This window comes from Tachyglossus aculeatus, chromosome 12, assembly GCF_015852505.1.
Source record: "Tachyglossus aculeatus isolate mTacAcu1 chromosome 12, mTacAcu1.pri, whole genome shotgun sequence".
Taxonomy (NCBI): Eukaryota; Metazoa; Chordata; class Mammalia; order Monotremata; family Tachyglossidae; genus Tachyglossus; species Tachyglossus aculeatus.
In genome coordinates, this window is record NC_052077.1 from 16,710,290 (window position 1) to 16,725,699 (window position 15,410).

General features: G+C 48.0%; 1 protein-coding gene across 1 annotated transcript in view; it reads left to right on the forward strand.

The window, feature by feature from the left end:
* Nucleotides 1–11,350: 11,350 nt before the first annotated feature.
* The window catches only part of USP38 (ubiquitin specific peptidase 38), a 45,270-nt gene continuing 41,210 nt past the window's right edge, over nucleotides 11,351–15,410 (forward strand). The window contains exons 1-2 of the mRNA XM_038755079.1: nucleotides 11,351–12,507; nucleotides 12,583–12,723. Of these exons, the coding sequence (XP_038611007.1) occupies nucleotides 11,964–12,507; nucleotides 12,583–12,723 (685 nt within the window). The 5' untranslated portion in view covers nucleotides 11,351–11,963. The remainder of the gene's footprint in view (nucleotides 12,508–12,582; nucleotides 12,724–15,410) is intronic.

Genomic DNA, 15,410 nt, shown 5'->3' on the forward strand with positions numbered 1-15,410 from the left:
ATCATCATCATCATCAATCGTATTTATTGAGTGCTTACTATGTGCAGAGCACTGTACTAAGCGCTTGGGAAGTACAAATTGGCAACATATAGAGGCAGTCCCTACCCAACAGAGGGCTCACAGTCTAAAAAGCAATAAGTGAATATTTCTACCTCCATGTTTTGAGCTTTATTAATTAGTGTACAGTTTTTACACTTCTGCAAGGCCGAATGGATGTAGCTGAATGACGTAAAGTAGGCACCAGTGTTCTTGCTCCCAATTAATAAAGGAAGGCTTAGTAGAGGAAGTGGGTTTTCAAGGGATCTTTGAATGGGGAGGAAGGTGCTTAGTGAATAGGGAATCATGTTGGGAGATGACAAAGTGAGAGGAATGGAAAAGAAATCTAATCTAGCTGGAGAAGACGGGGCGGATAAACTAATAAGAGAAGATAAATACCAAATAGGTTGGTGTCAGTAATATCTATCCATCAATCAATCGATCGATAGATCAATCGATGGAATTTACTGAATTCTTACTGTGTGCAGATCACTGTACTAAGGACTTGGGAGACGACAATGGAGTTGGTAGACAAGGAGCTTAAAGACTAGAGGGGGAGACAGACATTAAAATAAATTACAGATAGGGGAAACGCCACAGAATAAATATATGTAAGGGATACGGGGCTCAGGGAGGGGTGCTTAAATGGTACAGATCCGAGTGCATAAGTGACAGAAGGGAAGGCAAATGTGGGAATTGAGGGCTTAGTCAGGGAAGGCCCCATAGAGGAGATGTGACCTTAGTAAGGCTTTGAAGATGGGGAGAGTGGTGGTCTGTCAGATACGAATGGGGAGGGAGTTCCAGGCCAGAAAGAGGATGTGGATAAGGATTGGTGGTGAGATAGTTGAGACTGAGGTAGAGTGAGTAGGTTGGCGGTAGAGGAGCAAAGTGGGTAGCACTAGATCAGCAAGGTAAACTAGGAGGAGGAGAGCTGATTGAGTGCTTTAAAGCTAACGGTAGCAATTTTCCATATAATAATAATAATAATGATGGCATTTATCAAGCGGTTACTATGTGCAAAGCACTGTTCTAAGCGCTGAGGGGGATAGAAGGTCATCAGGTTGTCCCACGTTGGGCTCACAGTCTTCATCCCCATTTTAAAGATGAGGGAACCGAGGCACAGAGAAGTTAAGTGACTTGCCCAAAGTCACACAGCTGACAAGCGGCGGAGGTGGGATTTGAACCCATGACCCCTGGCTCCAAAGCCTGTGCTCTTCCCACTGAGCTGTACTGCTTCTCTGATATGATGCAGATATATTTGGGAACTAGCCATTTCAGAACAGAACAAATTGTAAAGCTGCTTTATCAGTTTCCTTTTTCACAGAGATCGAAACTTAAAATTGCCCTACCACAAGCAATTTACCTCAAATTTTAATTGGAGTAGAGGCAGAGAGAAACTCCATCTCCCTTTGATACCGGATTCTTACATAATTTTGTCTGAGTCCTAGGAAGAATAACAAGGGAAATAGCGTAGGCTAGTAGAAAAAGCACCAGTCTGGAAGTCAGAAGATCTGGATTCTAATCCTAGCTCTGTCAGTTGCCTACAAATCACTTCACTTCTCTGTGCCTCAGTTTCCTCAACTGTAAAATGGAGATTCGATACCTGTTCCCCCTCCTATTTAGCCTGTGAGCCCCATGTGGGACAGGGTCCGTAGTCTACTCCATTATCTTGTATCTACTCCAGTGCTTAGGTTAGTGCTTGACACATATTAAGTGGAAGAAAGGAGAAAGAAGAAGGAGGAAGGAGGAGAAGGAAGAAGAGTTGGAGAAGTTGGAAGAGTTGGAGAGTTGCCAACTTGTACTTCCCAAGCGCTTAGTACAAACACAGTAAGCGCTCAATAAATACGATTGATGTTGATGATGATGATGAGAAGGAAGAGGAGGAAGAAGGAGAATAATAATAGTAATAATATTAATGGCATTTGTTAAGCACTCACTATGTGCCAAACACTGTACTAAGAACCGGGGTAGATGCAAGCAAATCAGGTTAGCGCAGTCTCTGTCAATCAATCAATCAATTAATCAATCGTCTTTATTGAGCGCTCACTGTGTGCAGAGAACTGTACTAAGCGCTTGGGAAGTACAAGCTGGCAACATATGGAGACGGTCCCTACGCAACAGTGGGCTCACAGTCTAGAAGGGGGAGACAGAGAACCAAACAAAACATATTAACAAAATAAAATAAATAGACTAGATATGTACAAGTAAAATAGAGTAATAAATATGTACAAACATGGGGCTCACAGACTCAATTCTCATTTTACAGATGAGGTAACAGAGGCACCGAGAAGTGAAGTGACTTGCCTAAGGTCACAGAGCAGACAAGTGGCAGAACCGGGAGAAGGAGGGGGAAAAGGAGGAGGAGGAAAAAAAGAAGGAAGAAGGAAGAAGGAAGAAGAACATACCATCCGGCCCCCAGCTTCTTCCCATCCACTGTCCAGAGAAATACTTTTAAGACCAAAATCTTCTGTGACGGAGGCACAGAGGTGTAAGGCTGTGAAGGAAAAGCAGGTTTAAACCCATCAGGGAACTGTTGAGGTAATTAGGTCGTCTAAAAGGGAATCTGTTGTAACTTTGTACTAATCCCTACCGTCTAGTGCCTATCAGGCAGGGCTCTTTGGTAAGGGCCTTCTTACAACCCTGAGCAAATACCGTATGGGAACCTTCGGTCTTGGCCCTGAAGTGAGTTAAGTTAAACAGGTCGATCAACATTATGTCACCGGAGTCTGTAGTTACAGAGCTGGGAACAGTATAGTTGTCAGAAAGTCCGAATCCCAGAGAGAGCCACTGGCCCAGCAGGACGGCCTGCCACTTTAATACCACAATGACCGCTTTAACCGTCATCATCATCATCAATCGTATTTATTGAGCGCTTACTGTGTGCAGAGCACCGTACTAAGCGCTTGGGAAGTCCAAGTTGGCAACATATAGAGACAGTCCCTACCCAACAGTGGGCTCACAGTCTAAAAGGGGGAGACGGAGAACAAGACCAAACATACTAACGAAATAAAATAAATAGAATAGATATGTAAATAAATAGAATAGATATGTAAATTGTTATCGACAAGTAGGGTGCAAAATAGGTTAATCGGTGTAAATCGGCCACAGGGTTCTTGTACCCAGGGTGGTGACGCAGATAGGAAAAATGACTCGGAGACGTGAGTTCAGATAAAGCAGTAAAGAAGGAAAGTGGCTACTTGTCCGTTCACCTCCCGGGAGAGGTACGAGTGACAAGCGGCCCCGATCCCATTCTCACTGTGTCTTTTATTGAGTTACAGCAACATGGGAGCGGAGCGCCTGGGAATTTCAGGAATCCAATTAGGACCGACAGGATGCTATAAATTCTAATTATTCTCTGTTTTCACTGCCTTGTGCCGGTTGTTGTTATCTGCCCTATGGCCTTGCCTAGATAGGTGTTACTGGCCTTGAAGACATCTGTTGCTGAGCCTTGCATAAAATACCAAAAAAGAAGTTGTTCTCACGGCCTGCACAAAATGGAGTGTTACTGTCAGCATACACAAAATGGAGTCAGTCATGTCAAGTCCGCTAGTGGACAACATAAATAGAATAGATATGTAAAAGTCGTGTTAAAGTCATTCACCAGAGCAACCCCTCTTCAGAAGGAGATTTCACTTTAGACCTTGAGATCAATCAATAAGTCAGTGGCATTTATTGAGTGTTGTGTGGAGAACACTGTACTTACTGAGCATTTACGAGAGTACAGTAGAGTTGTACTCGTATCGTCTTAGGGGGAGGCAGACGAGAGAATAAATTATGGCCATGTACGTAAGTGCTGAGGGGTTGAGGGTGGGGTGAATCCCAACGTGGCTTAGTGGAAAGAGCCCGGGCTCGGGAGTCAGAGGACGTGGGTTCCAATCCCGGCTCCGCCGCTTGTCCTCCGTGTGACTTGGGGCAAGCCACTTAACTTCTCTGTACCTCAGTTACCTCATCTGTAAAATGGGGGTGAAGGCCGCGAGCCCCAAGGGGGACAACCTGATGACCTTGTATCTACCCCAGCGCTTCGAACGGTGCTCGGCACGTAGTAAGCGCTTAACAAATATCGTAATTCTGCTTGTGATTAAATTGTACAGATCCAAGTGCACAGGTGAGGTGGAAACGAGAGGGAGTAGGGAAGATGAGGGCTCGGTCCAGAAAGGTCTCTTGAAGCAGATGTAGTTTTAAGAAGGCTTGAAAGGTGGGGGGAGAGTCGTGGTCTGTAGGATTCAAAGGAGAAGGACAACTATTTAAAATACAAATTGCCTTGCTTCTTTGATCAGAATTTTCTTGAAGGAAAAGAAAATGCCTAAGCACTTAGCCCAGAGAGAGGCTGGGCTCATTTTGGGAGCTAGCGGCCTAGGCTCCCCTTGTTCCAGTTTTTTTTTTTTTTTGGCCCACATGAGGCTCACGGTCTTGATCCCCATTTTGCAGATGAGGGGACTGAGGCCCAGAGAAGTGAAGTGACTCGCCCAAAGTCACACAGCTGACAATTGGTGGAGCCGGGATTTGAACCCATGACCTCTGACTCCAAAGCTCGGGCTCTTTTCCACTCAGCCACGCTGCTTGTAACCTCCCTAGCGCTTAGAACAGTGCTTTGCACATAGCGAGCGCTTAATAAATGCTATTATTATTATTATTATTATTATTACTGGGGAAGATAAACATCCTGATTAAAAGTGGAAGCTCCTTTTATTTTTAAGGTATTGTTGAGCACTTCCTATATACTGTGTTCCAGTGCTCTGCATATATGTATATATGCTTGTACGTATTTATTAGCCTATTTATTTTATTTGTACATATTCATTCTATTTATTTTATTTTGTTAATATGTTTTGTTTTGTTCTCTGTCTCCCTCTCCTACACTGTGAGCCCACTGTTGGGTAGGGGCCGTCTCTAGATGTTGCCGACTTGGACTTCCCAAGCGCTTAGTATATATGTATATATGAGCGCTTACTGTGGGCAGAGCACTGTACTAAGCGCTTGGGAAGTACAAATTGGCAACATATAGAGACATTTATTTATTTATCATTTATTCATTCAATCAATCATATTTATTGAGTGCTTACTGTGTGCAGAGCACTGTACTAAGCGCTTGGGAAGTACAAGTTGGCAACATATAGAGACGGTTCCTACCCAACAGCGGGCTCACAATTTATCTATAATGATGTCTGTCTCCCACCCTCCAGACTGTGAGCTCATTGTGGGCAGGGAATGCCACAGTTTATTGTTGCATTGTCCTTTTCCAAGCGCTTAGTACAGTGCTCTGCACCCAGTAAGTGCTTAATAAAGATAAATGCATGAATGTTATCTATTCTATTTAATCTATTTATTTTATTTTGTTAGTATGTTTGGCTTTGCCTCCCCCTTTTAGACTGTGAGCCCACCGTTGGGTAGGGACTGTCTCTATATGTTGCCAATTTGTACTTCCCAAGCGCTTAGTACAGTGCTCTGCACCCAGTAAGTGCTTAATAAAGATAAATGAATGAATGTTATCTATTCTATTTAATCTATTTATTTTATTTTGCTAGTATGTTTGGTTTTGTCTCCCCCTTTTAGACCGTGAGCCCACCGTTGGGTAGGGACTGTCTCTATATGTTGCCATCTTGTACTTCCCAAGCGCTTAGTACAGTGCTCTGCACCCAGTAAGTGCTTAATAAAGATAAATGCATGAATGTTACCTATTCTATTTAATCTATTTATTTTATTTTGTTAGTATATTTGGCTTTGTCACCCCCTTCTAGACCGTGAGCCCACTGTTGGGTAGGGACTGTATATGTTGCCATCTTGTACTTCCCAAGCGCTTAGTACAGTGCTCTGCACCCAGTAAGTGCTTAATAAAGATAAATGAATGAATGTTATCTATTCTATTTAATCTATTTATTTTATTTTGTTAGTATGTTTGGTTTTGTCTCCCCCTTTTAGACCGTGAGCCCACCGTTGGGTAGGGACCGTCTCTATATGTTGCCATCTTGTACTTCCCAAGCGCTTAGTACAGTGCTCTGCACCCAGTAAGTGCTTAATAAAGATAAATGAATGAACATTATCTATTCTATTTAATCTATTAATTTTATTTTGTTAGTATATTTGGCTTTGTCTCCCCCTTTTAGACCGTGAGCCCACCATTGGGTAGGGACTGTCTCTATATATTGCCAATTTGTACTTCCCAAGCGCTTAGTACAGTGCTCTGCACACAGTAAGCGCTCAATAAATACGATTGATGATGATGAATGAATGAATGAATGCCTTCCCAGCGTGGCTCGATGGAAAGAGCCTGGGCTTTAGGGTCGGAGGTCATGGGTTCAAATCCCGACTCCGCCGATTGTCAGCTAGCTGTGTGACCTCGGGCAGGTCGCTTCACTTCTCTGGGCCGCAGTTCCTCATCTATCAAATGGGGATGAAGACTGTGAGCTCCCCGCGGGACAACCTGATCACCTTGTGTCTTCCCCAGCGCTTAGAACAGTGCTTTGCACGTAGTAAGCGCTTAATAAATGCCATCATCATTATTATTATTCCCAGACTGAGGCCCCCCTTTTTCATCCCCTCCCCATCACCCCCACTCCCTCCCTCTGCCCTACTCCCTTCCCCTCCCCGCAGGACTTGTGGATATTTTTACTTATTTAGTACTCTATTTTATTCATGATGTATATATATATAATTATATAATATATAATAATAATAATTATATATAATAATTATATATAATTAGAATTATGTATATATAATTCTATGTACCCATTTCGATGTTATCGATGTTATTGTTTTGTTGTCTGTCTCCCCCTTCTACACTGCGAGCCCGTTGTTGGGTAGGGACTGTCTCTATCTGTTGCCGAATTGTACTTTCCAAGCGCTTAGTACAGTGCTGTGCACAAGTAAGCGTTCAATAAATATGAATGAATGAATGAATCCAAGCGCTTAGTACAGTGCTGTGCACACAGTAAGTGTTCAACAAATATGAATGAATGAGTGAATCCAAGCGCTTAGTACAGTGCTGTGCACAAGTAAGCGTTCAATAAATATGAATGAGTGAATCCAAGCGCTCAGTACAGTGCTGTGCACACAGTAAGCATTCAATAAATATGAATGAACGAGTGAATCCAAGCGTTCAGTATAGTGCTGTGCACACAGTAAGCGTTCAATAAATATGAATGAATGAATCCAAGCGCTCAGTACAGTGCTGTGCACACAGTAAGCGTTCAATAAATATGAATGAATGAGTGAATCCAAGCGCTCAGTACAGTGCTGTGCACACAGTGAGCACTCAATAAATATGAATGAATGAGTGAATCCAAGCGCTCAGTACAGTGCTGTGCACACAGTAAGTGTTCAATAAATATGAATGAATGAGTGAATCTAAGTGCTCAGTACAGTGCTGTGCACACAGTGAGCACTCAATAAATATGAATGAATGAGTGAATCCAAGCGCTCAGTACAGTGCTGTGCACACAGTAAGCGTTCAATAAATATGATGACTGAATGAATGAGTGAATCCAAACGCTCAATACAGTGCTGTGCACACAGTAAGCATTCAATAAATATGAATGAATGAGTGAATTCAAGTGCTCAGTACAGTGCTGTGCACACAGTAAGCGTTCAATAAATATGAATGAATGAGTGAATCCAAGCGCTCAGTAGTGCTGTGCACACAGTAAGCGTTCAATAAATATGATGACTGAATGAATGAGTGAATCCAAGCGCTCAATACAGTGCTGTGCACACAGTAAGCATTCAATAAATATGAATGAATGAGTGAATTCAAGCGCTCAGTACAGTGCTGTGCACACAGTAAGCATTCAATAAATATGAATGAATGAGTGAATCCAAGCGCTCAGTACAGTGCTGTGCACACAGTAAGCGTTCAATAAATATGATGACTGACTGAATGAATGAATCCAAGCGCTCAATACAGTGCTGTGCACACAGTAAGCATTCAATAAATATGAATGAATGAGTGAATTCAAGCGCTCAGTACAGTGCTGTGCACACAGTAAGCGTTCAATAAATACGAATGAATGAGTGAATCCAAGTGCTCAGTACAGTGCTGTGCACACAGTAAGCGTTCAATAAATACGAATGAATGAGTGAATCCAAGTGCTCAGTACAGTGCTGTGCACACAGTAAGCGTTCAATAAATGTGAATGAATGAGTGAATCCAAGCGCTCAGTACAGTGCTGTGCACACAGTAAGTGTTCAATAAATATGAATGAATGAATCCAAGCGCTCAGTACAGTGCTGTGCACACAGTAAGCATTCAATAAATATGAATGAATGAATGAGTGAATCCAAGCGCTCAGTACAGTGCTGTGCACACAGTGAGCGTTCAATAAATCTGAATGAATGAATGAATGAGTGAATCCAAGCGCTGAGCTCACTGTTGGGTAGGGACCGTCTCTCTATGTTGCCAACTTGTACTTCCCAAGCGCTTAGTACAGTGCTCTGCACACAGTCAGCACTCAATCAATCCGATTCAATGAATGCTGTGCACACAGTAACCGTTCAATAAATATGAATGAATCCAAGCGCTCAGTACAGTGCTGTGCACACAGTCAGCGCTCAATCAATACGATTGAATGAATGCTGTGCACACAGTAAGCGTTCAATAAATATGAATGAATGAATCTGAGCGCTCAGCACAGTGCTGTGCACACAGTAAGCGCTCAATCAATCCAATTGAATGAATGCTGTGCACAGTAAGCGCTCAATAAATATGAATGAATGAATCCGAGCGCTCAGTACAGTGCTGTGCACACTGTCAGAGCTCAATCAATCCGATTGAATGAATGCTGTGCACACAGTAAGCGTTCAATAAGTATGAATGAATGAATCGGAGCGCTCAGTACAGTGCTGTGCACACAGTTAGCGCTCAATAAATATGAATGAATGAATGCTGTGCACACAGTAAGCGTTCAATAAATGTGAGTGAATGAATGAATCGGAGTGCTCAGTACAGTGCTGTGCACACGGTAAGCGCTCAATAAATATGAATGAATGAATTGAAGCGCTCAGAACAGTGCTGTGCACATAGTCTGCACTCAATCCGATTGAATGGATGCTGTGCACACAGTAAGCGTTCAATAAATATGAATGAATCCAAGCGCTCAGTACAGTGCTGTGCACACAGTAAGCGCTCAATCAATCCGATTGAATGAATGCTGTGCACACAGTAAGCGTTCAATAAGTATGAATGAATGAATCGGAGCGCTCAGTACAGTGCTGGGCACACAGTAAGCGCTCAATAAATATGAGTGAATGAATGCTGTGCACACAGTAAGCGTTCAATAAATATGAATGACTGAATGAATCCGAGTGCTCAGTACAGTGCTGTGCACACACTAAGCGCTCAATAAATACGAATGAATGAATCCAAGCGCTCAGAACAGTGCTGTGCACACAGTCAGCGCTCAATCAATCCGATTGAATGAATGCTGTGCACACAGTAAGCGTTCAATAAGTATGAATGAATGAATCGGAGCGCTCAGTACAGTGCTGGGCACACAGTAAGCGCTCAATAAATATGAATGAATGAATGCTGTGCACACAGTAAGCGTTCAATAAATATGAATGACTGAATGAATCCGAGTGCTCAGTACAGTGCTGTGCACACAGTCTAGCACTCAATCAATCCGATTGAATGAATGCTGTGCACACAGTAAGCATTTAATAAATATGAATGAATGAATCCGAGCGCTCAGCACAGTGCTGTGCACACAGTAAGCACTCAATCAATCCGATTGAATGAATGCTGTGCACACAGTAAGCGTTCAATAAATATGAATGAATGAATGAATCCAAGTGCTCAGCACAGTGCTGTGCACACAGTAAGCATTCAATAAATATGAATGAATGAATCCGAGCGCTCAGCACAGTGCTGTGCACAGTAAGCGCTCAATAAATATGAATGAATGAATGAATCCAAGCGCTCAGTACAGTGCTGTGCACACAGTAAGCGCTCAATAAAAACGAACGAACGAACGAACGAACGAACGAACGAACGAACGAACGAACGAACGAACGAACGAACGAACGAACGAACGAACGAACGAACGAACGAACGAACGAACGAACGAACGAACTGCGCAGGCGCGCCCGCAAGGCGGGGCCGAGGGGGGGGGGAAGCAGGCGCCTGTGACGTCACCACGAACGGACGGCGCAGGCGCAGCCGCAAGGCGGGGCCGAGGGGGGAGCGGGCGCCTGTGACGTCACCACGAACGGACCGCGCAGGCGCGGCCGCAAGGCGGGGCCGAGGTGGGAGCCGGCGCTTGTGACGTCACCACGAACGAACGGCGCAGGCGCAGCCGCATATCGGGGCGGGGGGTCGGCGAGCGGGCGCCTGTGACTCCACAGAGCTCTACTGAGAGCTCACCTCCTCCAGGAGGCCTTCCCACACTGAGCCCCTTCCTTCCTCTCCCCCTCGCCATCCCCCCATCTTACCTCCTTCCCTTCCCCACAGCAGCTGTATATATGTCTGTACATATTCATTACTCTATTTTATTTGTACATATCTATTCTATTAGCTCCTCAGGGCTGCCTCAGCCTCCGCCCATCTTGGCCTGCGGCATCGCACCGCACCTGTATATATGTATATATTTTTGTACATATTTATTACTCTATTTTACTTGCACGTATTTATTCTATTTATTTTATTTTGTTAATATGTTTTGTTTGGTTCTCTGTCTCCCCCTTCTAGACTGTGAGCCCACTGTTGGGTAGGGACTGTCTCTATATGTTGCCAACTTGGACTTCCCAAGCGCTTAGTACAGTGCTCTGCACACAGTAAGCGCTCAATAAATACGATTGATTGATTATTTTACTTGTACATATCTATTCTATTGATTTTATTCTGTTAGTATGTTTGGTTTTGTTCTCTGTCTCCCTCTTTTAGACTGTGAGCCCACTGTTGGGTAGGGACTGGCTCTATATGTTGCCAACTTGTACTTCCCAAGCGCTCAGTACAGTGCTCTGCACACAGTAAGTGCTCAATAAATACGATTGATTGATTGATTGATTGACAGAGCCACCCAGTGACGTCACCAGGAACGAACGGCGCAGGCGCGGCCGCAAGTCGGGGCGGGGGGGGAGCGGGCGCCTGTGATTCGACAGAGCCGCCCAGTGACGTCACCGCGAACGAATGAACGGCGCAGGCGCGGCCGCAAGTCGGGGCGGGCGCCTGGGACTCGACGGAGCCGCCCAGTGACGTCACCGCGAACGAAAGGCGCAGGCGCGGCCGCAAATCGGGACGGGCACCTGGGACTCGGCAGAGCCGCCCAGTGACGTCACCACGAGCAAACGGCGCAGGCGCGGCTGCCAGTCGGGGCGGGCGCCCGGGACTCGACGGAGCCGTCCAGTGACGTCACCGCGAACGAACGGCGCAGGCGCGGCCGCCAGTCGGGGCAGGCGCCTGGGATTCGGCAGAGCCACCGAGTGACGTCACCACGAACGAACGGCGCACGCGCGGCCGCAAGTCGGGGTTGGGCGCCTGGGACTCGACGGAGCCGCCCAGTGACGTCACCGCGAGCGAACGGCGCAGGCGCGGCCGACAGTCGAGGCGGGTGTTTGGGACTCGGCAGAGCCGCCCAGTGACGTCACCGCGAGCGAACGGCGCAGGCGCGGCCGCCAGTCGGGGCGGGCGCCTGGGGCGCGACAGATCCGCCCAGTGACATCACCGCGAACGAACCGCGCAGGCGCGGCGGCCAGTCGGGGCGGGCGCCTGGGACTCGGCAGATCCGCCCAGTGACGTCACCGCGGCGCCGGCGTACGTCGTCGCGCTCGCGCCTCACGTCGACGACGTCGCCCCTCCTTCCCCTCGCTTCCGGTGGGGGCCGGCTCTGCTTCCGGGGCGACGGGCGTCCCCTCAGGGCCCGGGCCCGCGGTGATGGCGAGGGGGCCGCCGCTCTGAGGAGAAGAAGGCCGAGGAGGAGGAGGCCGGTCCCGCCATGGACAAGATCCTGGAGGGCCTGGTGAGCTCCTCGCACCCGCTGCCCCTGAAGCGGGTGATCGTGCGCAAGGTGGTGGAGTCGGCGGAGAGCCGTCAGGACGAGGCGCAGTGCGAGGCCATGTTCGTCCTGACCACCCGGCTGATCCTGGAGGGCCCGGACCCGTTCCGGCGGCAGGTGGGCCGGCAGGTGCTGGAGGCCTACGCCCGCCACCACCGGGCCCAGTTCGAGGCGTTCTTCAGCCGGCCGTTCGTGCTGGGCCTCCTGCGGCGGGGCTACCGCTCGCTGGGCCGCGCCGAGCCGGCCGTCGTGGCCTACGTGCACGCGGGGCTGCGGCTGCTGGGGCCCCGGCCGGCGGCGCTGGACCTGCTGGGGCTGCTGCGCGCCGAGGCGGGCCGCCTGCTGGGCGAGCGGCCCCCGCCCCCGCTCTGCGCCCGCCTGGCCGACCTGCTGGGCGACTTCGGACAGGGCCTGCCCCGCGGCGGCCCGGCGCTCGCCCTCGGCCCGCAGCTGGTCCGCGCCATGGCCCGCTTCCGCTGCGCCGGCGGCGGCGGCGGCGGCGGACACCGGGACGGGGACGACGGGGACGACGGCGGCGGCGGCGACGACGACGGCGGAGGCGGCGGCAGCGACCGCGCGCTGAGGGACTACGTGGCGCAGGTGGCCAAGGTGGCCGGCCTGCTGCGGGCCCTCTGGAAGGCCGAGCCCTGCGCCCTGCTGCCTTCCCTGCAGGAGGTCTTCGCCACCATCTCCTCCACCGGTAAGGCCCGCGCGGAGGTCACCTCGGTCGCCCCGTCCGAAGAATGGGGATCGATCGGTCGATCGATCGATCGCATTTATCGAGAGCTTGCTGTGTGCTGAACACCGGCTACCTCAAGCGCTTAGTACAGTGCTCCTCACACAGTCAAGGCCCGCTCGGGACCCAGACGGAGGTCACCTAGGTCGCCTCATCCGAAAAACGGGGATGGATCGGTCGGTCGATCGGTCGCATTTGTGGAGCGCTTACTGTGTGCAGAGCGCCGGTTACCTCAAGCGCTTACTACAGTGTCCCGCACACAGTTAAGGCCCGCGCGGGACCCAGACGGAGGTCCCCTAGGTCGCCTCATCCGAAAAATGGGGATGGATCGGTCGATCGATCGGTCGCATTTGTGGAGCGCTTACTGTGTGCAGAGCACCGGTTACCTCACATCAATCGTGTTTATGGAGCGCTTACTGTGTGCAGAGCATCGGTTACCTCATATCAATCAATCGTATTTATGGAGCGCTTACTGTGTCCAGAGCACCGGTTACCTCAAATCAATCGATCAATCGTATTTATGGAGCGCTTACCGCGTGCAGAGCACCGGTTACCTCAAATCAATCGTATTTATTGAGCGCTTACTGTGTGCAGAGCACCGGTTACTTCAAATCAGTCAATCAATCAATCGTATTTATGGAGCGCTTACTGTGTGCAGAGCACCGGTTACCTTAAATCAATCAATCAGTCGTATTTATGGAGCGCTTACTCTCTGCAGAGCTCCGGTTACCTCACATCAATCAGTCAATCGTATTTATGGAGCGGTTACTATGTGCAGAGCACCGCTTATCTCACATCAATCAGTCAATCGTATTTATTGAGCGCTCACTGTGTGCAGGGCACCGGTTACCTCAAATCAATCGTATTTATGGAGCGCTTACTGTGTGCAGAGCACCGGTTACCTCAAGTCAATCGTATTTATGGAGCGCTTACTGTGTGCAGAGCACCGGTTACCTCAAATCAATCAATCAGTCGTATTTTTTAAGCGCTTACTGTGTGCAGAGCACCGGTTACCCCACATCAGTCGATCGTATTTATGGAGCGCTTACTGTGTGCAGAGCACCGGTTACCTCACATCAATCAGTCAATCGTATTTGTTGAGCGCTTACTGTGTGCAGAGCACCGGTTACCTCAAATCAATTGTATTTATTGAGCGCTTACTGTATGCAGAGCACCGGTTACCTCAAGCGCTTAGTACAGTGCCCCGCACACAGTTAAGACCCGCTCGGGACCGAGACAGAGGTCACCTCTGTCACCTCATCCGAAAAATGGGGATTAATCAATCGATCGATCGCATTTATAGGGCGCTTACTGTGTGCAGAGCACCGGTTACCTCAAATCAATCAATCTATCAATCGTATTTATGGAGCGCTTACTGTGTGCAGAGCACCGGTTACCTCAAGCGCTTAGTACAGTGCTCCGCACACAGTTAAGGCCCGCTCGGGACTGAGACAGAGGTCACCTCAGTGACCTCATCTGAAAAATGGGGATTAATCAATCGATCGATCGTATTTGTGGAGCGCTTACTGTGTGCAGAGCACTAGTTACCTCAAATCAATCAATCAATCAATCGTATTTATGGAGCGCTTACTGTGTGCAGAGCACCGGTTACCTCAAATCAATCGTATTTATTGAGCACTTACTGTGTGCAGAGCACCGGTTACCTCAAGCGCTTAGTACAGTGCTCTGCACACAGTTAAGGCCCGCTCGGGACCAAGACAGAGGTCACCTCTGTCACCTCATCCGAAAAATGGGGATTAATCAATCGATCGATCGCATTTATAGGGCGCTTACTGTGTGCAGAGCACCGGTTACCTCAAATCAATCAATCTATCAATCGTATTTATGGAGCGCTTACTGTGTGCAGAGCACCGGTTACCTCAAGCGCTTAGTACAGTGCTCCGCACACAGTTAAGGCCCGCTCGGGACTGAGACAGAGGTCACCTCAGTGACCTCATCTGAAAAATGGGGATTAATCAATCGATCGATCGTATTTGTGGAGCGCTTACTGTGTGCAGAGCACTAGTTACCTCAAATCAATCAATCAATCAATCGTATTTATGGAGCGCTTACTGTGTGCAGAGCACCGGTTACCTCAAATCAATCGTATTTATTGAGCACTTACTGTGTGCAGAGCACTGGTTACCTCAAGCGCTTAGTACAGTGCTCTGCACACAGTTAAGGCCCGCTCGGGACCAAGACAGAGGTCACCTCAGTGACCTCATCCGAAAAATGGGAATTAATCAGTCGATCGATCGTATTTATGGAGAGCTTACTGTGTGCAGAGTACCGGTTACCTCAAATCAATCAATCAATCAATTGTATTTATGGAGCACTTACTGTGTGCAGAGCACTAGTTACTTCAAATCAATCAATCAATCATATTTATTGAGCGCTTACTGTGTGCAGAGCGCCGGTTACCTCAAATCAATCAGTCAGTCGTATTTATGGAGCGCTTACTGTGTGCAGAACACCGGTTACCTTAAATCAGTCAATCGTATTTTTTGAGCGCCTACTGTGTGCAGAGCACCGGTTACCTCAAATCAGTCAATCGTATTGAGTGCTTACTGTGTGCAGAGCACCGGTTACCTCAAGCGCTTAGTATAGTGTTCTGCACACAGTTAAGGCCCGCTCAGGACCGAGACAGAGGT